This window comes from Rhinopithecus bieti, unplaced genomic scaffold (genome assembly GCF_001698545.2).
Source record: "Rhinopithecus bieti isolate Rb0 unplaced genomic scaffold, ASM169854v2 scaffold_641, whole genome shotgun sequence".
In the NCBI taxonomy this organism is placed as follows: Eukaryota; Metazoa; Chordata; class Mammalia; order Primates; family Cercopithecidae; genus Rhinopithecus; species Rhinopithecus bieti.
The window spans coordinates 2,549,802-2,575,779 of NW_016803417.1; the positions used below are offsets into that span (position 1 = coordinate 2,549,802).

General features: G+C 44.3%; 1 protein-coding gene and 1 long non-coding RNA gene across 2 annotated transcripts in view; one reads left to right on the forward strand and one right to left on the reverse strand.

Annotated features, from left to right (window-relative positions):
• The window catches only part of SCP2D1-AS1 (SCP2D1 antisense RNA 1), a 24,740-nt gene extending 11,535 nt beyond the window's left edge, over positions 1-13,205 (forward strand). Inside the window, exon 3 of the long non-coding RNA XR_014485104.1 lies at positions 12,944-13,205. This is a non-coding gene — a long non-coding RNA (SCP2D1 antisense RNA 1). The remainder of the gene's footprint in view (positions 1-12,943) is intronic.
• Positions 8,665-9,325, reverse strand: SCP2D1 (SCP2 sterol binding domain containing 1). The gene has a single exon (XM_017883460.1). It carries the CDS (start codon positions 9,239-9,241, stop codon positions 8,771-8,773), a length of 471 nt encoding a protein of 156 aa, XP_017738949.1. The 5' UTR covers positions 9,242-9,325; the 3' UTR covers positions 8,665-8,770.
• Positions 13,206-25,978: the final 12,773 nt, after the last annotated feature.

Consider the following 25,978-nt stretch of genomic DNA (forward strand, 5'->3'; position numbering starts at 1 on the left):
ATGTTGAACCAGCCTTGCATCCCAGGGATGAAGCCCACTTGATCATGGTGGATAAGCTTTTGGATGTGCTGCTGAATCCGGTTTGCCAGTATTTTATTGAGGATTTTGCATCGATGTTCATCAGGAATATTGATCTAAAATTCTCGTTTTTATTGTTGTGTCTCTGCCAGGTTTTGGTATCAGGCTGATGCTGGCCTCATAAAATGAGTTAGGGAAGATTCCCTCTTTTTCTATTGATTGGAATAGCTTCAGAAGGAATGGTACCAGCTCCTCCTTGTACCTCTGGTAGAATTCGGCTGTGAATCCGTCTGGTCCTGGACTTTTTTTGGGGTAGGCTATTAATTATTGCTTCAATTTCAGAGCCTATTATTGGTCTATTCAGGGATTCAACTTTTTCCTGGTTTAGTCTCGGGAGAGTATATGTGTCCAGGAATTTACAGGATTAATACTTTTTATCCCTCAATCCAATCAAGTTGACACTCAGTATTTACCATCACAAGCACTCAACCAAAGACTGATGGGATTTAGTTTTAAAATTCTGCAACTCCCTCTTTGCTTGGGCTGGATAACACTGAGTGGTGTTCTACCCTATCTCCCTGAACTGCTCTGTGGGTTTGAGCCCCTCAACAATGACATGCTCAATAATATGCCCTGTATCACCTTCCTTTCCCTCCCTGTCCCACTGCCCCACTCCCCAAGGGGTATTTCCTGGAATCACCTCACAAATCCACAGCTGGCAGTTGCATATTTGCCCCAGGGCCTGTCACTGGAGCGTGAGGTTCAGGAAGCCCCTTCTCAGAGAGGCCTTCGCTGGCCACCCAGGTCCCTTTAGCCACATTCTCTTCCTTTCTCAAGTGTCTTCTCTGGTTATTTGTTTGCTGTCTATTGCTTGTTTCCCCACAACCCTCATCTGGAAAGACAAGCTGCAGGAGAAGAGAAACCTCAGCTTGCTTGCCACCAGCTCCTCAAACCAGGAGTGATTTCCAGAATGTTTCATAACCATATGGCAACGGAAAAAAATTCATCAGAATGGGTCACTGAAAAACCGGAATGGTGTTTGACCAGTCGGAACCAATCCTGGCCTCATATATCCCAGCTTACTATCAGCCCTGCCAAAAGTAATTAACTCCTAAAACATCATAAGTGCTCAAAAAATATTTTTTAGACAAATAGATTAATTGATCAGTCAGTCAGTGAACAGATGAAACTAGCAATTCACGACTAAAAATCCAAGATGTTCCCTAACTTAAAACCTCCTGAATGAAAACCTTGCCCTCTTTGGTGGTGCTGTCCTGGATCTTGTGCCAAAACACACGTGAACAGATCCACCCATGGGAGCTGATACAGTCCTACTTCCCTGTTTCTTGTTTGGAGAATGGAAAAAATCACCTGCAAAATCGTGAGGTCCCTAAGAGTTGCCCTAGGATCCAGAATCTCAGTCTGGTCTCCATGCAGTCAGGCTCACCTCACTGAGACTCCCACAGGGGCCATGAGCCATTTGCTCCATCCTTCCTAGGGCACAGTGTGCATCTAACTCTGTTCAGAGACAAAAGAGGTGGGATCTCTGGGGGAGCTCTTTTAGCCCAACCTCTGCCAGTAACCCCTTCTAGTAGCCTTGCCTAGATGTGCCTTTAATCTCTGAATCTCAGATTCCTGCTGTCAGGATTATCTTCCAGTGGTCATCTCCTTGGGTGGAGGGAAAGGGCTCCATTCCCCATTGCATCCCAATGCTTAGCACAGAGCCTGGCACATAGAAGATGCACAATCAACAGCTAAATGAATGAACTGTTCAACCAATGAAATGATAACATTTCAATTCTAGATGGCATTAGGTTCTTATGGTGCCTGGGTCTTGTGCTCAGTGAGAGCTTCCCATGTACCATCCACTGACTCAGTGATGCAGGTCCCTTGGAAGGTGTGAATCAGGTTGCAAACAGAGAATGAAGGGCTACTTTCCAAGGATGTCCAGCATATAAGCTGACACACTCTCACCTCCGAGCTGTCCCTGGAAGGAGCCCTTCACTTCAGCACCAGGTGTCCATGGTCATCACCTGGGCCTGATTTCCCTCCTCCCACCCTTTGGCAGATAAACAGAAAGATAGGTAAGTGTTGGTTTTATGGGTTTTATTAACACCTACATAAAACCAGCGAGGGGTCGGGGGTTGACAGTTTCCCAGAAAAGAGTTTCCTTAACCTCTAACAGAAAAGTGATACAAATCCTCCATCAGAGTAGGTTTTCTGTCTCCTTCAGGCAATGAATGGAATATTCCTGGTTGTAGATAAACTCAAGATTCTTGTTAGGAGACCTAGGACCCCACTGTGAGCCTTCCACTCTCCTATCCCAATTTCTGATGGTGGCAGAAAGAACTAATTTTGTAGTTCTCCCTGTTGAGTCCCAATTTAGAGCTAGGACTCTGTCCCAAATCAGGCAATTCTTAGGGTCCCAGAGGGAAAGAACCTCATGCCTGTCACGGTCTGGGGCCCCTCACATCATAGCACTCTCTGCCGGGCCATGGGCAGATAGAAGTCCACAAGGACAGGGGAGTCAGAAGAAGCGATGGGCTCAGGCACTCTGACCCCCACCTTCTCCTGTCCCGTCAGTATCCCAGCTTAGCTCCTGGCTCCTGGAATACTGAAGACTGGCAGGACTGCTTGCTCATACAATGAGGAGGAATAAATCCTGCCTCCAAGGAAGAGGGGTTCATGTTGCATCCTTCAATTGTAAAGTTGCCCCTTGTGAGATTTTTCCTACAGAGCATGGCCAAATGTGAGAAAAGTTTCAGTTGGGCAAGTCAAGTCAACCACTTACTCTTCAGGAGGGCATTACTTGAAGGAGAGATCTATGTTTGAAACACAAGATGGGGAATCACATCTGGGGTTGGCTTCCATCCCTGTGAAAAGATAAAAAACCACAAAGGGAGGTAGGACATGTACAACATGTATAGTGATGCTTGTGTGCACATATCTGCAAGAAAACACAAGAAGCTGGTAGCTGTACATGCCTTTGGGGAAGAAAATTGGGGAAAGTGGTCAGGAGAAGTATGAAGAACTGATTTTTCTCTGTATACCCTTTTCTATTATTTTGATTTTTTTCCACGTGCATTTTTTCTAATTTCAGGCTTTTGTCTATTCATTCAACAAACATTTTGAGAATCTAGTGTAGGTGCCAGGGATTGAGAGAATGAAACAAAGTGAAAACAGGCAACAGGCAAGGGTCCTGACTGATCTCTGCCCTCAAGACTCACAGGTCCTGAGAGGTCAGAGGGAGCCATGTCACCTGTCATCCAAACTGTGCCTCTTCTGAAGAAGGAGATTTCACTAACTGAGCATCAAGACTGCAGGGCAAACTGGGAATGTCTTAGACAAGCCAGGGCATTTGTGTGGCCCAAATAGAACCACACCCACACACAGGCAGAACACAGAGCTGAGAAAAGGAGGAGTATGCAAATTGTGGGAGAGAAAGACAACAGCTCAATCAAGGCAGTTTCCTGGAGGACGACCTTGAGGACATGCATGGAATGTAGATGGTGGAGGTGGGGGAGTTGGTAGGATTGTGGCCTCCAAGAAAATCCTACACCTCAGTCTTCAGGACTGTGGCTAGGATAAGATGTCACACCCATGAATACATTACTTGTCTTAGTGTGGCTCTATCACAAAGTATCATAGACAGGCGGTTTAAACAACCGACTTTTATTTCTCCTCATAGGAAGCTGGCAGGTCCAAGATCAGGGTGCCAGTCTGGTGAAGGCCCTCTTCCTGGCGTACAGAGAGCCACCTACTTGCTACATCCTCATATGGCAAAGAGAGTAAGAAAGCAGGGAGGGGATGGAGAGAGAGAGGAGAGAGAGAACGAGCACTCTGGTCTCTTCCTCTTGTAAAAACACTGATATGGTTTGGTTCTGTGTCCTCACCAAATCTCATGTCAAACTGGAATCCCCAGTGTTGGAGGTGGGGCCAGGTGGGGGGTGATTGGGTCATGGGAGTGGCTCCTTCGTGAATGGCTTAGCACCATCCCCTTGGTGCTGTTCTTTTGATGGGGTTCTCACAAGATCTGGTTGTTTTAAAGTGTGTGAAACCTCCCCTGCCCAAGTCTTGCTCCTTCTTTGGCCATGTGAAGTGCTACTCCCCCTTTACCTTCTGCCGTGATTGTAAGTTTCCTGAGACCTCCCCAGAAGCAGAGCAGATGCCAGCGTCATGCTTCCTAGACAGCCTGCAGAACCATAAGCCAATTAAACCTCTTTCTTTATAAATTACCCAGTCTCAGGTGTTTCATATAGCAATGTGACAACAGACTAATATAGGCGCTAATCTTGTCATGGAGGAATCACTTTTGTGACTTCATCTAACCCAAATTACTTCCCAAAGGCGCCACCTCCAAATATCATCACATTGGGGTTCAAGGCTTTGACATATGAATCTGGGGTGACACATTCACTCCACAGCATTACCTTACATGGCAGAAGGAATTTTGCAGACAAAATTAAGGTTACTAATTCATTCATGTTAAAATAGGGAGCTTACCATGAATTATCTGAGTGGCCCAGTATAATCACATGAGTCCTTTCATGAAGAGGCAGAAGATGAAGACAGAAGAATTCAAAGAGATTCAAAGCCTGAGAAAGGCTCCACACACCGTTGCTGGCTTTGCGGATGGAGGAGCCATGTGGCCAGCCTCAAGTTGCTGAGAGCATTCTCGGCGGATAGAAAACAGTCCTATCACCACAAGAAGGTGAATTCTGCTACAACCTGAATGAGCTTGGAGAAGATTCTCCCTTCAAGCCCCCAGAGAAAACCCAGAGTGGCCAACACCTTGAGGTCAACCATGGGAGCTGAGACTACAGCCCAGACTGCCTGGAATTCTGACTTCCAGAAGCTGCGAGTTAATGAATGGGTGTTGTTTCAAGCCACTTAATGTGTGGTAACCTGTTACACAGCCATAGAACACTGACAGGTGAAGAGTAAGACCATGTATGGTAGGAAGCCACGGTCATGAGCCCAAATACCCACAGGGGCCCTTCAAGACTGGCCCAGCCCAAGGAAACTGCAGCCACCAACTCTCAGCCTCAGAGCCAGGGAGGCCAAGCGAGGAGGAGTGGGGCCTGGGTCTGTCTGGAGAGCCCACTCGCTGCACACCCGCAGCTGTTGCCTGGCAGGAATACAGGTTCAGTGTATCCAGATGACCCAATTTTTAAAGAGAATACAGAAATCCAATTTTTTATATACATTGTCCTAATTCAAACTTTACTAACACTGTGTTGGTCCACCTTTTATAGACCAAACAAAACACAGATGTATGTTTTGAGACACATGTGACCTTCCAGGGCACCAGTCGAGTAGAGGAGAAAAAGCAGGAAAGTCCCTAGAGGCAGTGGGGAGCCAGTCTGAGTGCCTGCCCCTTCCTCTCAGCCAGTGGAGAAGGGACTCACATGCATGGGAAGCCGACTTCCAGCCAGGGGCTCTGTCGGGCCGCCCAAGTGAGGTTTCCCCAGCAATCCACTGTCAAGAGGGCTCCTAGTCCCATTTACAGATGAAGAAGCTTGGGCAAGAGGTGGTTCAGTACCCATCTGTGGTCAGACAGGCGTAAAATGGTGATGCTGGGCTCAAAATTCCGCTTCTGATTCCAGAATCTGAGTCCTTCCAGCAGCTTCACGTGGCATCCAGCATCGAGCGTTTTCTTGAGATTGAAAGGGGTTTGCGGTCACGTTTCTGAGGCCTGGGCTTCCCACTCCTCACTTGTTGACCACCTTTCCCTACTCCAGGCTCCTGCACCTCCATCTCTCCAGCCCCTGCCCCATGGCTGCCCTTCCCCACAGCCCTTCCTCACCCCCTGCATCCCAGCCTGTCCGATTCCATTCTCACTGCTTGCTTGTAGCTCAGGCTCTCACTTTCCCAGTTCCAAATTCTTGAGAAAGGAATTGAGTTAGTTCAGGTCACCTTTTTTGTCCCAAGTCAGAATAGGTCATAGGTCAGATGCCAGCCCAGGCATGAGCCTGCGTAACCCCTCTGCCCACTCTCCTGTCTCTAAGCAACCTCCATCTCAGGACCAAACAGCAGAGGCTACGATTAACACATGGTATGAGCAAGACTCTCAGGTAGTAGGGGCTTAGGTGAGCCATTTCTCTTAAAAAGGAATGTGGCACGGCCGGGCACGACGGCTCAAGCCTGTAATCCCAGCACTTTGGGAAGCTGAGGCAGGAGGATCACCTGAGGTCAGGAGTTCAAGACCAGCTTGGCCAACATGGTGAAACCGCATCTCTACTAAAAATACAAAAATTAGCTGAGTTTGGTGGCAGGCGCCTGTAATCCCAGTTACTAGGGAGGCTGAAGCAGGAGAATTGCTTGAACCTGGGAGGCGGAGGTTGCAGTGAGCAGAGGTCACGACATTGCACTCCAGCCTGGGGCACAAGAGTGAGACTTTGTCACAAAAAACAAAAGAAGAGAAAAGGAATGTGGCACAATGGCACCCCAAACACCTGCCGGCCCCATGTCTGACCCTCAAACATGGTTGAATGGGAGAGGCCTGGGCCAGTGGAGCTGAGTGCTCACAACAGAGCTCAGAATCCACTGGAAGCCTCTGAGACATTCACAGGCTGGGGGCACTGACAGGAACAAGATGCAGATCACCCCTTTAATGACGCACGTGAGAGAAGAAGCCAAGATGTGCACTAAGTCCATGCCCATCCCCTTAGCAATGTCTAACCCTGGAGTAAAGCACTCTCAGGAAAAATGGTCTCTTCCTTTCCCACAGAAAGGATGATATTTGGTAAGCAACAAGTTCTCACTCTGCCTTTGTCTAATATGAAATGGAGGAAGGCCTCTGCAGAACTATCCAAATCAGTCAGGAGCTGAACACTAGACCAAGAAGAGGTGAGAGGGCTCATCTTGCTGAGAGAAGGGGATCTTCTGATCAGAAGGATCAGAAGGATCCTCCTGAGTTGAGGATCCTGCCTCTTCAGGAACACAGCCACACAAAAGCCTTATTTCTAAGGGAGGGTGGCAGGTTCTTAAAAACAACACGATTAGCTTATATGACACATAATAAACTGCATGTGTTTATATGCAGTGCACAAGGTGATGCTTTGACCTGGGAAAACATCACCACAATTAAGATTATGAATATACCCACTACCCCCAAGTTTCCTCATGACATTTGTCATAATCCTTCCCCATTTCCCCATGCTCTTGTCTCTTGGCCACCACTAATCTTTTTTTGTTTTTTCTGTCACTACAGTTTACATTGTCTAGTATTTAATATAAATCGAATCGTATGGTACGTGCTCAGTCTTCTCTGGCTTCTTTCGCTCAGCATAATTATTTTGTCATTTATCGACATTGTTGTTTGTGTGTATGCCAATCATTTCTTCCTTTTCGTGGTTAAGTAATATTCCATGGTATGACGCCACACAATTTGTCCACCCATTCACCTGTTGATGAGCATGTGGCTTGTTTCCAGTTTAGGACTACTCCCAACACAGCTGCCATGAACAGTCACATGCATGCAAGTGTTTATTTTATGCTTGTATATATGCTTTCTTATCTCTTGACAAGATACCCAAGAACAGAATGGCGGGATCATTTGGTAGGCGTGTATTTGAGCATGGCAGTTGTGATGAAACTTCCACCCAGGTTTCAGAGCATCCACACTGTGTATATTTAGCCCACAAGTTAAAAGTACACACAAACCATATGTGAGCCAAGAACACACACACTCACCCACAAGGAGTTACATCAGCTACATCGGACTTCATTCTGTTCTCCCAGACAACATGTGAAGGGAGCTTCCGGAAGGGAAATCTCCCAGGCTGCCCTCTGATTTTGTAAAATGTTTAACACACAAGCTCCTGACAGCATAGATACTTTAGAGATGGCTTACAGAGGACGGTGGAATCTGGCTCTGGGAGATCCTTTAACTAACGGCACCATCTCATTGGCCTAGAATAGAATAGTTAGAGTCAATACTGAGAGCTTTGGCATGAAGTGAAGCAGAGCTGGAATTCTCTAAGAGTGGTGCCATCAGCGTCACCTGGGAACTTGTTAGAAATGTGCATTCTCTCCAGCCCAGATCTCCTGAGTAGAAGCTCTGAGATGGAGCCCATCAATCCAGACTTTAACCAACCTTCCAGGTGATTCTGATGCATGCTCCAGTTAAGAACCACTGGCCTAGAACACCTCCCAAGCCCTTCAAGTCTCCTGGAATTGAAACCATCAGAAGTTATAATACACCAAGAGCACCATCCCCTCTATTGCCTGGGTTCCACCCACAGACCTGTGGTGCCCAATTTGCTTAGCTCCCCGCAATCTCATAGTAAAGTTTCCTCATGGAATCAAGTTACCATGCGGAATGCACACCTGCGCAATGATGGTTATCACTTCTTTCCCCAAAACATCAAACTTCTTTTAAAAAAGGGAAAATGTCTCAAGAACAGCATCATTGGAGCATTTAATTCCAATGATCGTAATCAGCCATTTCTCTACATGTGGCTCTCACCCTGGCATAAATGGAGCATAAAGGGTATAAATGAAGCTCAAAAAAATAAAATAAAAAAGAAAGAAAGAAAAGACAAAGATTCTAACTGATGCACTGCAACACTTTTTACTGCTTCAAACCCCTCCCTGAAAATTTACCCATCCGCAGGAAAATCAATTAAACTTGAATAGGAAGAATTTGAGTAACAATATTGGATACTTTTTACTTTAATCTTCAGATTAAGCATGATTTCCACTCGACATTATCATCGAAGAGAAGTTCTTCCTTGGTATTTTTGCATGCTTAAAATTTAGCCCAGTCTTTGAAAACCCTTTCCAGCTTCTGGCTAAGCAGAACCTTGCCGCTCACTTTGAACTTGCCAGTAAGGAAAGCCTTCTGTGGGTTCATTTTGCCCAAAACCAGCTCCATAAAGACGGGCTCCGGGATTGTAAAGACAGTGTCTGCTGGGAGCCTGGCAGGTCCCAGATACATGTCCCCAGAGCCATTCTTCAGATCAATGGTCCACTGCAGAATGATCTTCCCATCTTTGGTGATGTCCAGCTGAAAGATGGCATTGACTTTCTTGACCAATTGAGCTCCCACTTCCCTGATGTGAAGCCTAATATCCTCAAACACGGAGAGGCTCTCGAGTTCTGACAGCTCTAGAGGATGTGGCATGGCAGGTTCTGGAACTGAACCCAGAACCTCGAATTGGCCAGCCAGAGGTCCATCCTCTGCTTTGATCTTGGGTTGATGGCCACTTCTCTTCCACATCTTCCTGTGCTAGTCCCTGGACCTTGCCATCTGGTCTGTGAGCAGCTGTGACCAGATTAATACCCACAGGTCAGATTGTGACGTCAAAGGTAAGGCCAAGTGGGGACTGAAGCTGGTGTGTGTGCTGGCGTCTTATTGGCCAAACAAATGCTAACGTGTGACATCAGAAAAGGGCTCAGACAGGCCATTGTGAGGCAGATCCACACACACACCCCTCCCAAACCAATCAGGGATGTTGGTCCTGCAAGCCCAAAAGGTCTGCCCCCTGCAATGGGGATAAGGGAAACTGGCCCCAGAAGCTTCTTTAGTGACATGAACTCTGTCTTTCCAATGCAGACATCTCCTCGGTGAAACCCTAAGTGAGACAGAAGTTATTCTTATTCCTCTAAAAGGGGGTAATACTTAAGTCCCATTAAGTGGGTAATACTTAAGGTAATACTACGGATCCTGACACTGAATTTGGCTTTATCTGGCTGCTGGTAGAAAGGGAAATGCTTTTAGGCCAGAGTAATCAATTGGAGAAGGAATCAGCCCAGGGGCCTGCATCAGAAACTTTCCAGAAGCACAATGAGACACACACACAGAGAGTAAACGTCCCTAAGATCAGAAGATGCTGCCAGTCTCCTCTGATAATTGCACATAATAGTATAGCCCTTATGCTGGGCCAAGGTGCAGAGTTCTAAGTACTGCACATGCATTAACACATTTAACTCTCATTACAACCCCCTATGATAGGTAACTTTTTTTTTTTTTTTTTTTTTTTGAGACAAGGTCTCGCTCAGTCACCCAGGCTGGATTACAGTGGTGCGATCTCTGCTCACTGCAGCCTCCGCCTCCTGGGCTCATTTGATCCTCCCACCTCAGTCTCCCAAGTAGCTGGGAATACAGGCGTGTGCCACCACACCTGGCTAATTTTTGTACTTTTTGTAGAAACGGGGTTTCACTGTGTTGCCCAGGTTGGTCTCAAACTCCTGGGCTAAAGTGATCCACCTGCCTCGGCCTCCCAGATAGTATTCTTTTTATCCCCATTTTACAAATAAGGAAACTGAGGAGAGAAATGAAGTAACTTGCCCAATGTCATACAGTTAGCAAGTAGTGTAGCCAGATTTGAAGAAAGGCAGAATGACTCCAAAGTCCACCTGTTTATTTCTTTACCTTTTATTCTGAAATAATTTCAGCCTTATAAAAGTTTGCAAAATAGTACCTGTTTAACCTGCTCCCAGCTTTCCCAAAAACTAGTATCTTCTATAACCACAATACAGTGATCTAATCTGAGAAATTCACATTGGTTCACAACTGCTAACTAATCTACAGACCGTATGAGGCCATATCCATCTGGTTTCAGGTCTCCCTAGTGCCTTGCAGTCCGGGACAGCTCTTCGGTCTTTGTCTATCGTTACCTTGACACTTGAATACTGGCCAGTTATTCTCCAAAATGTCCCTTCTTTGAAGACTGCCTGATGCTTTCTCCTGGTTAGGTGGAGCTTATGCCTTTGGGACAAGAATACCACAGAGGTGACCTGTGCTCTTCCCACTGTGCCATAGCAGAGGTTCATGATGTTACGTCTCTTTTCTGCCGATGTTGTCCTTGATCACTTGGTTAAAGCGGCTCCTTCAGGCTTCTGTATTGCAGAGTTGCTGTTTTTCCCTCTGTTATTAGCATCCTTGGGGGAGGTACCTCGAGACCTTGCAAATGACCTGTTTTGCATCATCCTCTGGCCCACTTCTGTCGCATCCATCCATGGCCCACCCCTGCGGCAATCAGTGTGATGTAGGCCTAGCAGCCATTTTCTATGCTTCTTACTCCCTTGAGGTTTAATAACTGGAATTCTGCTCTAAGGAAAAACACCCTCTTCTCTCCCATTTCTTTATTTGTTCAATGATTTATTTATCTCAGCATGAATTTGTGGGTATTTGTTTATCCTGCGGGTCCTAATCTATTATTATCATTGTTTATTTTCTTGCTAAATTGTCTCAGATTTGGCCATAGGGAGCTTCATCAAGTTGGAGCCCGTATCCTTTCCTACACCAAACTGCTCCTACGTGTAAGCAAAGCTCCATTATATGGAGTTGCTGAAAACTTTGTCCTTTCTGGGAATGATGCAGAAGAATGAAGAAGGCTTCAACGTACATTTGCAAAGATGGATGAGCTGGTGTTATCAATGTCGAGCAGTTAAACAAAGCCCTGTGTCTTCCAAAACCATGTTCTTGCCATGAGGTCACCAGGTATGGACAACATCAGCACAGCGATTTTAAAAGGAGGAGGGCAGGAGTTCCCCAGCAAGTTCACTATAAGCAGCCAACAGAGAACTGAGCCCCACCACTGCCCATATCTCGTTTTCCTCAAGGACAGCGTTGTCCCCTCTAAATTACTCAGGCAGGTCCCCAATGGGGCTTTCATTCTCCTGCCACAGCGTGTCAGAGGGGAACGCAGTTCCGCAGCTCATACGTAAGAAATCCAAAACATGCCAGGAGTGGAGGGAGCACTTCCCCAATGACATTGTTTAGAATTGTCCTCCAATAGAAATAATAAAAGTAGACACAATGTCTAGTCAGTTTTATTGTTTAAATTCTCAACAGGTACCACTGCCTTGTTATCTGCACCGTGGCAGGCTGCTTTTCCTAGCTTGACTGCCACACCATTGGCATCTTGAAAACACGTCACCTCTAAGTGGACACAATCTTCCTCTGCCCTGTCGAGATTCTTTCCCCTTCGGTTGCCATTCAGACCCAAGAATCTGGTCCTGGCAGATTTGTAGCTCTTCGTTTCTGAATTCTTCAAATGCTTTAAAGGAATGTGAGAGGTGTAGAGATCTGTTTCCAAAAAAATACAAATAAATTAAAATTTAAAAATAAAAAATTGCAAAGCCATTTTATTAAATGCACTGCTTTTAGCTTCAAGTAACAACCACTACCATAAAAATTAATAATGGTTCAATTCAGTGGTCCCAGAGTGGGGTCCCCAAGCCAGTGGCATCAACTCCACCTAGGGATTCTTTAGAAATGCACATTCTCAGGCCCCACACCAGATCTGCTGAATCAAAAACTCTGGGGATGGGACCCTACTGTATTCATCAGGATTCTCCAAAGAAAAAAGAACCAATATGACATAGAGAGAGAGAGAGAGAGAGATAAAAGGAGTTATTATAGGAACTGGGTCACATGGTTTTAGAGGTCAAGAAGTCCCACATGCGAATGAGGGACACAGCCAGGGGGTGTAATTCATTCCAGGTCTGAAGGCCTGGACTGGAGGACAATGGAGGTTGGTGTAAGTCCTGAAGACCAGGAGCCCAGATGTCCAAAGGCAGGAGAAAATCCACATCTCAGGCCTGGTAGAGAAGGTGAGTTCCACCTTCCCTGACTTTTCATCCTATTAAGACCCTCAGTAGATGGGATGATGCCTCCCACACTGGGGAGGGCCATCTGCCTTACTCAGTTCCCCAATTCAAATGCGGTCCCCTCCTTCTAGAAATGCTTCCACAGACACTCTCTGAAATAATGTTTTACCCCTGGTCTGGGGATCCCATGGCCCAGTCAAGTTGACACATAAAGTGAACCATCATGCCAGCAATTGGGGTTCTAACAAGCCCTCCAAGGTCTGAAAACTGGGTTTTTCAGTGGCTTGGAGAGGTCAGCCAAGATCTCTGTGCTGTGTCCACTGTTGCATTCTACCATCCTTAATGTGTTGCCTTTCGTCCCCAGCTTGTCACTTCACATCTGCTGGGCTGCCATGGCTCCTTCCATCACATCCTCACAAGACAGCATCCCAAGCCAAAGGGACAAAAAAGGACCCTCCTTGGACCTATCGCTTACCAGAAAGAAAAGGTACCAAGGCCTCCACTGGTCTCATTGGCAAGGACTGAATCACATGGCCATCAAGATTCACACCCCTGGGCAGGGCTCCCCATCCCTTGGACAGAATTGGAGTTGGGGTAACAGGAAAGAAAAGGGTGTTACACAGTGACAAATGCCCACCACAGGTACCCACAGCCTCTTCCCTTGCTCCTTGGAAGGCCACAAGGAGAAACCCCATCATTTTAGAGAGCTTTGGTGTCATTACATTTCAATAATCAAAAGTCATTTCCCCTTTTGCCAGCCTCCTCATTGGCAACAAAATGTGCCTGGGGGCTTTCTTTCTGAAAGTTTACAGATCCATCTCCCACCTGCCAACCCAGCACCTGGGCAGTTGTATTCACTCACAGGTGTCGGGCTGGCAGACGGGTCTAACAGAATGGGGAATGGGATTAAGAAGTGTCACCCAGCCCCAGCCCCCGAATGGGAACAAATCTATGTTACCAAGTTTACCCTTGCCCTGGGGCCTCAGACAAGGTGCCTGCACCTGGTTGTCAGATGCAGTGAGGGGAGAAGGAAAGGACTTTCACCTTTTACTTTATGTATTCTGCTTTTGTGTGTAATGAGCATGCACTTACTCTGTGGTTTTTTAATTGAATACAATTTTTCCAACATCCTATTCTTAAAAGTTTTAGGCACATTTTGCAAAGTTGAAAGATTTCTACAGGGAACACTCAAATATTCACCAATATCTTATCGTTGCATTATAGTACACTTGTTTGAAGCTCTCCATCTTATTTTTATCTTATTTTTATGTTTCGAAGAAAATTAAAAGTATCAGTAGTCCCCAAACACTTGAGCATGCAAAGCATTTACTACAGTTCAATATTTGTTTAGTTTTTAATATAAAATTTACACACAAAGCAATGCACAAATCTTAAGTGTACATTTGCTGAGAGTGGACCAATGCACACACCTGAATATAACACATTTTAGTACTAAGTATCTGAACGCCATGTGGCCCACAGCCCCCAGTTGCCTTGAGCATGGAGCCGTCTGCAGTGTGTGGAGAAGCATGAACAAGCAGGAGGTGGGGTTTCTTCTTCACTCATCAGGTGGAAGGCTGCTTCCTGGCAGCATGGGGCTGTCACCATGAGTCCCTGGAGGAAGGCCTGAAAGTGTCTCTATCAAAGACCCAAAGACCAAAGGCATAAACTAGGATCTCCACATGGACAAAGATGGGAAATCAACTTTTATGAACACCTCTGGAGGCTAAAATCTTTGTTCTGTGGGCCATCTGGTTTCCAGTAGGACCATCAGCCACTTCCCTGGCCCCTGCTGAGTCCAGCCACATTTTTAACAATGCTGGGACCTGGCCTGGGTCCCAGAAATACTCACAGGATTGATGGTTCAATTGCGGTTTGGTAAGTACCAATCCTGCCCAACATAATGAGCTGGAGCCTGCATGGGATACAGAGAAGGGCAGATACATGATCCCTTCTCCCAGAAACTCAGAACATGGGCAAGAGAAGATGCATACAAGTTTAAAAATCCAACTATGAGAAGAGATGATACTAACTGCTTAGGGAAGAAGACAGTGAGGCAGCATGTCAGGATCCCCATTCTGCACACTCAACAGCCAGCAGCCTTCTGTCTGAAACTTACATCATTTCCTGGAATCTTTTTTGTCTGCCCCCAGACAGAGAACCTGAGATATGAATTCAAAGTAGTTTATTTGTGAGATGAAGTTGGGGGAATGCAGAAGTGAGATGGAGAAGGGAAACCAGCCAATGGAGGGTGTGTACTCAAGAAGTTACCCTGGGCCACTGGAGTTTAATCTTGCAGGAAAACTCTAGGAAACTCATGTAAGACAAGTTAACCCCACTCCCATGAGGGACAGAGAGCTGGGACTTATCCACCCACTCCATCAGCCACTGCTCCCAGGACATTAATTCCAGCATGCAGAGATGGGAACAAGGCAGGTGTCAATGGCCAGAGAAAGCCCTGGGGCAAGTGCAGCCAGCTGGGAGCCAGGCTGTAGGCACCACTGTGTTGGGGGCAGGTTATGGGTGGTGCATCAGTAATGCCTGCCATACCCAAGGATCACCAAAATCTGCTTTGGGATGGCATTTCTCTGGTCCCATTACATCAGAAAATAAATGGACTCAAACAGCATATAGCAGGAAGACACAAAAGACTACACACCATTTGCTTCCGTTTATATGAAGTTCTAGAAGAAGCAAACCAATCTATAATGACAGAAGGCAGAAGGCAGATTCATTGTTGCCTGGAACAGAGGGTTGGGGGATTTTCAGGGACTTTCTAGTATAATGGGAATGTCTTGTAGCTTGACTGCAGTAGTTACACAGGGTGTACCCTTGTTAACCCACCTCCCAACTGTACACTTGAGACCTGTGCATTTTACTGTGTATAAAATTAAACATTTAAATTTTAAAATTTTAAAAACAACTCAAATAAATAAGTAAACTGGGTAACTATCTAGTCCTTTCAAGCTTTGGGAAAGGACTTCTAGACTGAACTTCCACTTGGGAGGCTCTCCAAAATAGTTTCCCAAAGTACCATTTTGTACTCCCACAAGCAAATGCATGAGGACTCTAGCTGCTCTGTGTCAGGGACTGAATATTTGTGTCTTCCCAAAATTCAAATATTAAATCCTAATCCCCAACATCATGGTATTAGGATGTGGGCACTTTGGGAGGCAATTAAGTTGGGTAGGCTATGATGGTATTAATGCCCTTATAAGAAAAGAGGAGGCCAGGCACAGAGCTTCACACCTATAATAGCTTCACACCTTGGGAGGCCAAGGTGGGAGGATCACTTGTGTCCAGGAGTTTGAGATCAGCCTAGGCAACATAGTGAAAATTTATCTCTACAAAAAAAAAGAGAGAGAGAAGAAAGAAAGAAAGAAAGAAAGAAAGAAAGAAAGAAAGAAAGAAAGAAAGAAGAAAGAAGAAAGAAGAAAGAAGAAAGAAGAAAGAAGAAAGAAGAAAGAAGAAAGAAGAAAGAAGAAAGAAGAAAGAAAGAGAGAAAGAGAGAAAGAGAAAGGGAGGGAGGAAGGAAGGAAGGAAGGAAGGAAGGAAGGAAGGAAGGAGAAGGAGGAGAAGAAGGAGAAGGAGAAAAAGAAGGAAGAAGAAGGAAGAAGAAAGAAGAAAGAAGGAAGAAGGAAGAAAGAAGAAGAGGAGGAGGAGGAGGTAGAAAAGGAGAAGGAGGAGGAGGAGGAAATCAGAGAGAAGAGAGAAGAAAGAAGAAGAGGAAGAGGAAGAGAGCCCCCTGCCCAGCCTGAACATGCTGTAAGCGAGAAGATGGCCATCTGCCAAACAGGAAGTGGGCCTTCAGGAGACACTGAATGTGCGGGCACAGTGATCTTGGACTTCCTGGCCTCTAGAATTGTGAGAAATAAATTTCTGTCATCTAAGCCACCTAGTCTATAATATTTTGTTACAGCAGCTCAACCTAAGACACTCTACACACTTGTCAGCACTTGTTGGCTGGTTGGTTGGTTGTTTCGCCATTCGTCTTTGTCTGTTTTGTGTTGCTATAAAGGAATATCTGAGGCTGGGTAATTTATGAAAAAAAAAAAAAGAGGTTTATTTGGCTTATAGTTCTGCAGGCTGAACAAGAAGCATCTGTTTCTGGTGAAGGCCTCAGGCCCCTTCCATTCATGGCAGAAGGCAAAGGGGAACCAGTGTGTACGGAGATCACATGGTGGCAGGGGAAGGTGCCAGGCTGTTTGTAACAACCAGCTTTCTCGGGAATTCAGAGTAATAACTCACTCACCTCATCCCCAAAAAGGGAAGGCATTAATCTCTTTATGAGGTTATCTTCTCTTCATGAAGATCCATCCCCATGACTCAGCCACCTCTCATTAGGCCCCACCTCTAACACTGGATATCAGATTTCAACATGAGATGTGGAGGAAACACACATTCCAACTACAGCATCATTCTATATATATGCATATATGTGTGCAGCCCACATATCTTTGAGTTCTAAGACAGTGACAGCAGCAACAGGAAACCTGTTCAGAGGCAGTGGTGAACAATTTTTTTATATTTGATATGGCTTCAGGGAATGGCATGTATTACTGTGGGTGAGGCTCTTATCAAGTAGAATTTCACCTCTTACTCTGCTGATGCAAAGACTGTGATAGGTCAAATTACAGGTCTTAATCCATCACACCTGTAGTAGGATTATTCATCCATAACCTTTCCATGGCTTCTCTGTAAGTGGAGCAAAATTCCCCACCCTTGTGAAGGTGGCTGTGTCCATGGGGTTTGCTTTTGCCAGTGGGATGTTATCAGACATGATGTGAGCAGAGGCTTGAAATGTCCTTTTGCAGTGGGGCTTTCGTGCTTGTGCTTCTGCCATGGCCATGACAAGATCATGCCCTAGGGAGCTGCTGGTCCAGGGAGGATGAGACATGTGTGGAGCTGACCTAAATCAGCCAAGCAGGAAATTACCATGTAGACCCATGAGAATAAATTCTGCTCATTTTAATCCTCTGAGTTTTTAAGTGGTTTGTTACTCAGCATTACTGTGGCCCTAACTGACTGTGGTAAGGTCCAAACAAAGTAACAGCTGGGCTTGCAAACCAGTTCTTATGGGCAAAGTCTTCGGTACGTGGACAAATCTTACTGAAGTTACAGCCTGCAGTCTTTCCACAGAGCAGACAAACAGACACATTCAGTGCTAGGGCTTGGCTGAGATGATGACATAACGTTCCCTACCTGAGTCAGGCTCCACACACTCAGTTGCTTTTGTCTACACACTTGCTACTTAAAATGTTTGTGGACCAGCATCAGTGGCATCCCTGAGAGCTCGTTAGAAATATGGAATCTCAGACCCCACCCAGACCTGCTTAATTGGTGTCCACATTTTAACAGGATGCCCAATGACTCCTCTGCTCATTAAAATGTGGGCTATACTGAACTACAACACGAAGATAGAGAGATTAGAGATAGATGATAGATATAGATAGTTACAGGTGATATAGATATAGATAAATATGATCACCCACATACCTGTTGCATTCTCACTGGTTTGAAAATAAAAACTATCTCATAATTTGTCTTTAGGTTAAAGTTTACAACACACACACACACGGGAAAAACGTGATTCAAACTAAGAAGAAACATTTAAACATTTTCAAGTAAAAATGTTTTCTTTTCTTCACTTGCTTTTTTATTAATAGACTTTATTCTTTAGAGCAGTTTTAGGTTTATAGAACATTTGAGAAGTACAGAAAGCTCTGAAACACTTCATCTCCCTGCTCCCCTGCTTAGTTTGCCCTGTTTTTAATATCTTGCCTCAGTGTGGTACATTTGTTACAACTGATGAGCCCATATTGATACATTATTTTTAATTAAGGTCCACAGTTCACATTAAGGTTCACACTTAGTGAGGTGCATTACATGGGCTTTGCCAAATGCATAATGTCATGTATCCACCACTCCAATATCATACAGAGCAGCTTCACTGCCCTACAAATCCTCCGAGCTCTGTCTATTCATCCTTCCCTCCTCCCTAACCTCTGGCAATCACTTATCTTTTCACCGTCTAAAGATTTGCCCTTTTCAGGATGTCATATAGTGGAATCATACAGAATGTGGCGTTTTCAGATTGACTTCTTTCACTTAGCGATATGCATTTAAGGTTTCTCCATGTCTTCTCATATCTTGATAGCTCATTTCTTTTCATTGCTAAATAATATCATATGGCTACAACACAGTTTATCTATTCACCTACTGAAGAACATCTTGGTAACTTCCAGCTTTTGTCAGCTATTTAAAAAGCTGCTATAAACACCTGTGTGCAAAATTTTGTGTGGACAGAAGCTTATGCTGTTTTATAGTTTTTTTAAAATATTGAGGTATGTAACAACTGAGCCAATTATCGATATTATTATTATTGTTGTTAACATTTACTGAGCAATAACAATCCTCCAAGCACTGTAGTAAAGTCCTTTAAACCTCATAATATTCTGGGGTAGTTACTAACGTTGTTCTCACCTTAGAAATGAGGAAATTGAGAGGCTGGGTAGCTTGTCCATAGCTAATTACTTTGAACCCAAGAGTTTATGGGTTTTGACATTTCAAAACCATAATTTTTGTTTCACCTGATCCTTCTGGAATAATGTTTGTTGTTGAATTGTTATTACGTATTAAGACATAAAATATATCTTCAAAGAAAGAGGTTTCCACCCCCTTCGTGAGTGTCTCTCTTACAGGTAGGTATTTCTATAAGTAGAGGAATCCAATGCAACTGGCCAAGAAGCACATGGAAAGGTGCTCAACATCATTAGTCATTAGGGAAATTTGAATTAAAACTATAATAAAATTCCTCTTCACACCCACTAAAATGGCAAAAATTGGAAAAACTGGCAATGTCAGATGTTGGTGAGAAGATGGAGCAACTGGAACTCTGCTCTTTTAGTAAGAGTGCAAAATGATGCTGCTTCTGAAGCTGACGGCTTGGCATTGTTACATAATTAAATACGGACTTACCATACAAGCTGTTGTTTCCACTCTTAGTTATTTATGCAAGAGAAATATATATGTCTACAGAAAGACATATAATGAGTGTTCTCAGCAGCATTACTCATTAAAGCAAAACACTGGAGATGATCCAAATCTTTTTTTTTTTTTTTTTTTTGAGACAGGGTCTCACTCTGTCACTCAGGCTGGAGTGCAGTGGCACAATCTGGGGCTCACTGCAACCTCCGCCTCCCAGGTTCAAGCAATTCTCTTGCCTCAGACTCCCCAGTTGCTGGGATTACAGATGCGTGCCACCACACCCAGCTAGATTTTTGTATTTTTAGTAAAGACAGGGTTTTACCATGTTGGCCGGGCTGGTCTCGAACTCCTGACCTCAGGTGATCCACCCACCTCAGCCTTCCAAAGTGCTGGGATTACAGGTGTGAGCTGCCACACCCAGCCCCAAATCTTCGGTTCTTTGTCTTCCATTCTTCAACAGGAAATTGTATCAACAAATTGTGGTGTAATCATGGAATAGAATACTACATGGCAATAAACAGGAATGAGCAATTGATTCACTCAACGACAGGGGTGAATCTCAGATATATATGCTGAGTGAAAAAAGCCAGATTCTCCAACACACTATATGATTCCATTTAAGACAGTCTAAAAATGGCAAATTACAGAAACAAAAATAAGTGACGAGTGGTTTACAGGCATTGGGGGTAGACAGTGATTTTATTTGCAAAGGGGCACAGAGTTTCATTGGAGTTTTTTTAAGCGGAGGTGGTGATGGGACTTTACTCTGTCCTGATTGTGGCAGTGGTTACACAACTGTTTTACATTTGTCAAAACTCAGAATTGCACTTGGAAAGATTTAATTAAATATGTAAAGTATACCTCAATAAACCTGACTTGAAAAGCAAAAAGATGTGTGGGCAGATTTGCATTGCTACTGGTCTGAGCTCTTTCTAAAGCAGAGGTCACAGCCAAATCTAGAATACTGGATTTTTTTTTTTTAATTAGTTTCTATATTAGTACCAATTGCTATTATTGCATTATGATGCATAAATGTTAGCTTTTTAGTTCCTTCTTATATCAGTTAACTCTTGCTACATTATGAAGCGAAACAAACCACCACAAAATTTCAGCAGCATGTAACATTCACTGTTTATTTCTCACAGGTCTGTCGGAAATACAGACCTGGGCTGAGACTGAGTAGGCGGCTCTTCTAGGACACATGTGTCACTTGTCTATTCTCTGGGACAGCCAGGTGTGTTCTTCCCATGATGATGACAGCAGCATAAGAGCAGCAGCGGAAACACACATGACCTCTTAAGGCCCAGCACTGGCTCACAGCCATTTTGCCCATGCACCAATGGCAAAAGCAAAGCTCAGAGCCAGGCTTAAAGTCAAAGATTTGGGACACACTCTGTGTCTATGATGAAGCCATAACTAGGTGACAGGCAGCAAGGGGAACAAAACTGGGACTGAAAATGCAATCTGCCATAGCTACTGGCATGTAAAAAGGGAGAGACGTCAAATTTTAAGATCCAGATTTCTGGCTTTTCTTACACTGGAAGGATCTGCACCTTTATCTGGTGACAATTAGCCAGCTTTGAAAATAAAGTTGCTGCTTGCTTCAGGCAGGCAGGGGTTCCCACTCCAACAGCTCCTAGTCATAACCTGCCCAACCCCTTTCCAAAAGTCAGGTATACAGAGGAAATGTTCCAGAATTCCCGATATCTTTTCTTCACTATATTCCACCAGAAATCCCACAAGAATTTGGACAATATGCAGTTTGCCTTCATATGCATTCATCTAACAAATCTTTACTAAGCACCTACTGTGTGGAAAGCACTGGGCTGGGAATACACACAAAAACAAAAGGCGGCTGGGCACTGTGGCTCACGTAATCCCAACACTTTGGGAGGCTGAGACGGAAGGACCACTTGAACCCAGGAGTTCAAGACCAGCTGGGACAACATAATGAGGCCCTGTCTATACAGAAAAAAATTGTTTTAATTAGTTGGGTATGGTGTCTCACTCCTGTAGTCCCCACTACTGGAGAGGCTGAAGTGGGAGGATTGCTTGAGCCTGGGCGGTCAAGGTTACAGTGAGCAATGATGGCCACACTGCACTCCGGCGTGGGCAACAGACCAAGACTCTGTCTTAAAAAAGAAGAAGAAGAAAAGAAGAAGAAGAGAAGAAGAAGAAGAAGAAGAGGAAGAGGAAGAGGAAGAGGAAGAGGAAGAAGAAGAAGAAGAAGAAGAAGAAGAAGAAGAAGAAGACGAAGACGAAGACGAAGACGAAGACGAAGAAGAAGAAGAAGAAGACGACGACGACGACGATGACGACGGCAACAACTATTGGCAAACTATCATATGCCTGCAGGAGTCTTTCAGTCCAACCCAGATGGCTTCACAATCCCCTTTTGAACACTCCTTGAGCTTCCTGCCTCCAGGATTTTTGCACCCTGTCCTCTATCTTTACCCAAACTGTGTCCTTCCTTCAAACCTCAGTTAATGCCATCAGTCTTTATCAAGCCCTTCCACCACCATGCAGCAGAATCCACAAGAACATAGACCTGGATACACTTAGACTACGAGGGTCAGAGACACAAGCTAAACTGGGACAAATGCAGCCCAAGTCAAGCATATGGCAGCCTCAGAAAACGTTTTACCAAGAGTTTGAGGTCTGCAGGAACATCCAACGAACAGCATCTTTCTTCCCTACTTGAATTTCAAAGAAATCAAGGCAATAAGACCAAACAAAAAAATGGCAGATGGAAACCAAAATTTTGCCTTTATCCCTGACAGAAGCATTGTTGAAAGAAAAGACTCAACATGAGGGCCCAATGGGCCTGCAACTAAACCCCACAATACAAGGCTGAGTGCCCACCCACCCATCAGTCACCCTCCTTGGGAGGCCTCTGAACATAAGGCTGGTAGTGAAGGGTCCAATCAGGGAAAGTTCCAGACATGGAGGAGCTTAGTTTATACTCCCTAGATTCATCATCCAAAAAGGTCACCCCATCTGAGTAAGCTTGGAGAGAAACTGGAGGAAAATCCTTTGAGGAAACCAGAAAGCAGAGACAGGTCGTCCCCTCTAGTATATCATAGCTAAAGTAGGGTGGACGTGGGAGGATACAAGGAAATCTTGTCCAGTGATACCTGGGCATTTCCTGATTTTGCCCAAAATTCCTTTTCTGTGCCTTGGTTTCTTCTCCTTTTCTCCCCTCAGCTTTTGCTGGGGCTTTCACAACTCAAGCTGGGGGATTCCTCAGGGGCCATCACTCCCTCCCACAGCCTCACTCTGCCCTGGCAGAATGGAAACCCCTCTGTAAAATAAAAACTCCACTTTAATGGCTAGCTCTGTGACCTGTAAACTAAGAGAACATTCAAAGGTGTAGGTGTCAAAACAGGCTAGCTTGAGTTTTATATAATAAACTAGGGAACAATAATATTTTTCCTGGGAGGTCCAGAGTGAGGATCTGTCATAAGCAACTGGTCAGCAGAAACTAGAAGTTTAGGCAGAAAAGAATCTGTAAATAAAAAATGTGAACACAAGCATTGAGACCAACACTGCTGGATAGAATTTCCTGAGGTAACAAAAGTGTTCTGTATCTGTGCTGGCCAAAGCAGTGGCCACTAGCTGTATGTGGCTACTGAGCACTTCACACATGGCTGGTGCAAATGATAAATGGAATTCTTAATTTTATTTAATTATAATTAATTTAAATTTAGTCGTATATGATTTCCCATCAGAACTGTAGCAAACAACCCCAACATGGTCATAAACTACTGTAAGGAAGTTACACAGGAATCTGGTGGATGTAGTCTTTAGTCTTTAATCACTTAATTACACCAAACATAGAAAACCCATTCCTAAAACCCCAACAACTATTACACATGTGAAACAGAAACCAACTCCCATTAGTGGGATGTGATCCATCTGAGGGCAGTTCCATTTTGGGGCAAGGCAAAAGGCCTAAAGACACACATATATACTTAAAATGGTACTGTTGCACTCATCTTTGCATAGGACACACAAATGCATAAGTGGGTGATTATTGAGTAACTTCTGAGTTAAACTGTATAAGGTACAACTGCCTATAAAGCCAACATATATAACTCTTATAGTCCTTCCCAAAATGTCCCTAATGCTTAAAAATGTCTTGGTTATGAAATAACACAAAAATGCTACACAGCAAACCTCCCTGGAACTTAGTGGCTTAAAACAATAAGCATTTATTTAGCTCATAAGTTCATGTGTCAGCAATTTAGGCTGGGTTCAGCTGGGTGATTCTTCTGGTCTCCTCTGGGCCCACTTAAATATGGCAGTTATCTGACTTATCATCAGCTGTGGCAATAGTGGTGCTTGGACCACGCGACACTCATTCTCCCCAGGCTGAGGCACACTGTCATCACAAAAGCAGAGATATGAGCAAACAATCTCAACTCCCCAGTGCTCTTCAAGCCTTTGCTTGCACCTATTGGCCAAAGAACATCACATGGGAAATCCTAGTGTCATAGTGAGAGGCCACTAGCAGGCTGGCTACATGGCAAAGGGTAGGTGTAAAGAGTTGGGACCAATAATGCAATTAATTGACCACACCCACAGGACAGTGTCAAGCCCTGGAAACCTTTATTTCTTTCAAAAAAAAAAAAAATCACTGAACTGTACCAAACTCAAGTGCAAATATATTTTTTAAATCCCAGTAACTCATTTGAGACTTTTAAACATGTAGAACAAAGATCATGCCCTCCCTTCCTTCCCAGATGGCATCGCTGCAGGAATCTGGCCCATATAAAAGCACTCCTATTTTAGGACAAAACTAAACAAAGGCCCAAAGACATATGAACATCTAAAATTGAAAAAGCTTGTTTGTCTTTGAATATATCACAGGGATCCTCAACTGGCAAGATTTTTTTTTAATTAGGTAAAATGTACGTGGTGTATCTTCCCATAAATTAGTGAAACTGATTTTGAACAAACAAAATTGACACACAGATACATTTTCTTTTTTTTCTTGTCTTTTTTCTATTTTTTTTTTTAGCTTTTTCTTTTATTATTATTATTATTATACTTTAAGTTCAAGGGTACATGTGTACAACGTGCAGGTTTGTTACATATGTATACATGTGCCATGTTGGTGTGCTGCACCTGTGAACTGTCATTTACATTAGGTACATCTCCTAATGCTATCCCTTCCCCCTCCCCCCACCCCACGACAAGCCCTGGGACACACAGACACATTTTCTAAGTGATGCACTTTTCCAATGATTACTCAAAACATTTTTTAGAATGTAACCATATAATTGATTTTATAATTGCTGTCAGAAACAAACGCACATTCTTTTACTGTCCCAGAACATTCAGGATGCTTTCAATTACAAGTGCCAAAAGCAGCCAAAATTCAAATGGTTCAAGCAGTTAAGGGAATTATTCTTTCCCATAAAAGAGGTCCTGAGGTAGGGCTAGAGTGGCTGACCTTCTGGTATGACAAGTATTGAGGGGTTTCCCAGGACACAGGATCAAGGCTAAAACTGGCAAAATCCCAATGGACTGATCCCTTCAATGGATGACAGGACCCTCTATGGCTGAAAGACTCTAAAGTTCTTAGCTCTCAGCTGTGACAGGACAGAGAACAGACATGTCCCACCTGCAGCCATCCCCATCCCCTTATTGTTACCAGATCTTATCAAAGCTGACTTCAAGAGGACAAAAGGCCAAAAGACTTCTCTTCATCTGACCGCTGATGCCCTCCTTTTGGTTTTATAGTTCCAACCTGACAGCTACTCTGGGCTACAAAGAGCCCCTTCTTGACAGATGACTGCGGGCTGCAGGCTAGATCAGACTAGTCTCCAGAGATGGCACAGATCGTGAACTTGTGCCCTATGTTTCACCTTTTTGCATTTATGGCCTATTTATAATACATCTAAATGTTAAATCTTCACCCCAAAGTGAACATAGGTCGTCCACTTTCAGATATTTCTCATACGTAAGCCCCGTGCATGTGTCTAACAAGTTTCCTCCACGAATTTTCATAGGCTTCTCCTGTATGCTACAGAATACGTATATCCTACCTCTCCACCTAGCATAAATACCTACCTTTTCTCCTTAAAAGTATGCTTTATGGCCTCAGGTAGAGGCCTGCTTCCTGCCTGCAAGTTGTAACCTCTTAGAAGTAAAGTTATATTTTGTTTATTTCGATTCTTTTCAGTCGACACATGCAAAGAGGAATGAGTTGGCTACTTCATTGTTGGTTCCTTGCGCATCTCAGTGAGTCTTCAAAAACCCCAGATCCGTCCGTCCTTCTTGCGGCATGTCATCCAAAGCCAGTGTCTGTCAGAAAGGCAAGGCAGCAACAGTACTTTTGGGAAACATCCAGAATAACATTAAAAAAACCCTTTTCCCCCACACGTTTCTCTTTATCCAGAGGGCCTGT

Coding starts and splice junctions, on each gene's coding strand:
- SCP2D1 (XM_017883460.1), bottom strand. CDS start 9,241: ATGTGGAAGAGAAGTGGCCATCAACCCAAGATCAAAGCAGAGGATGGA.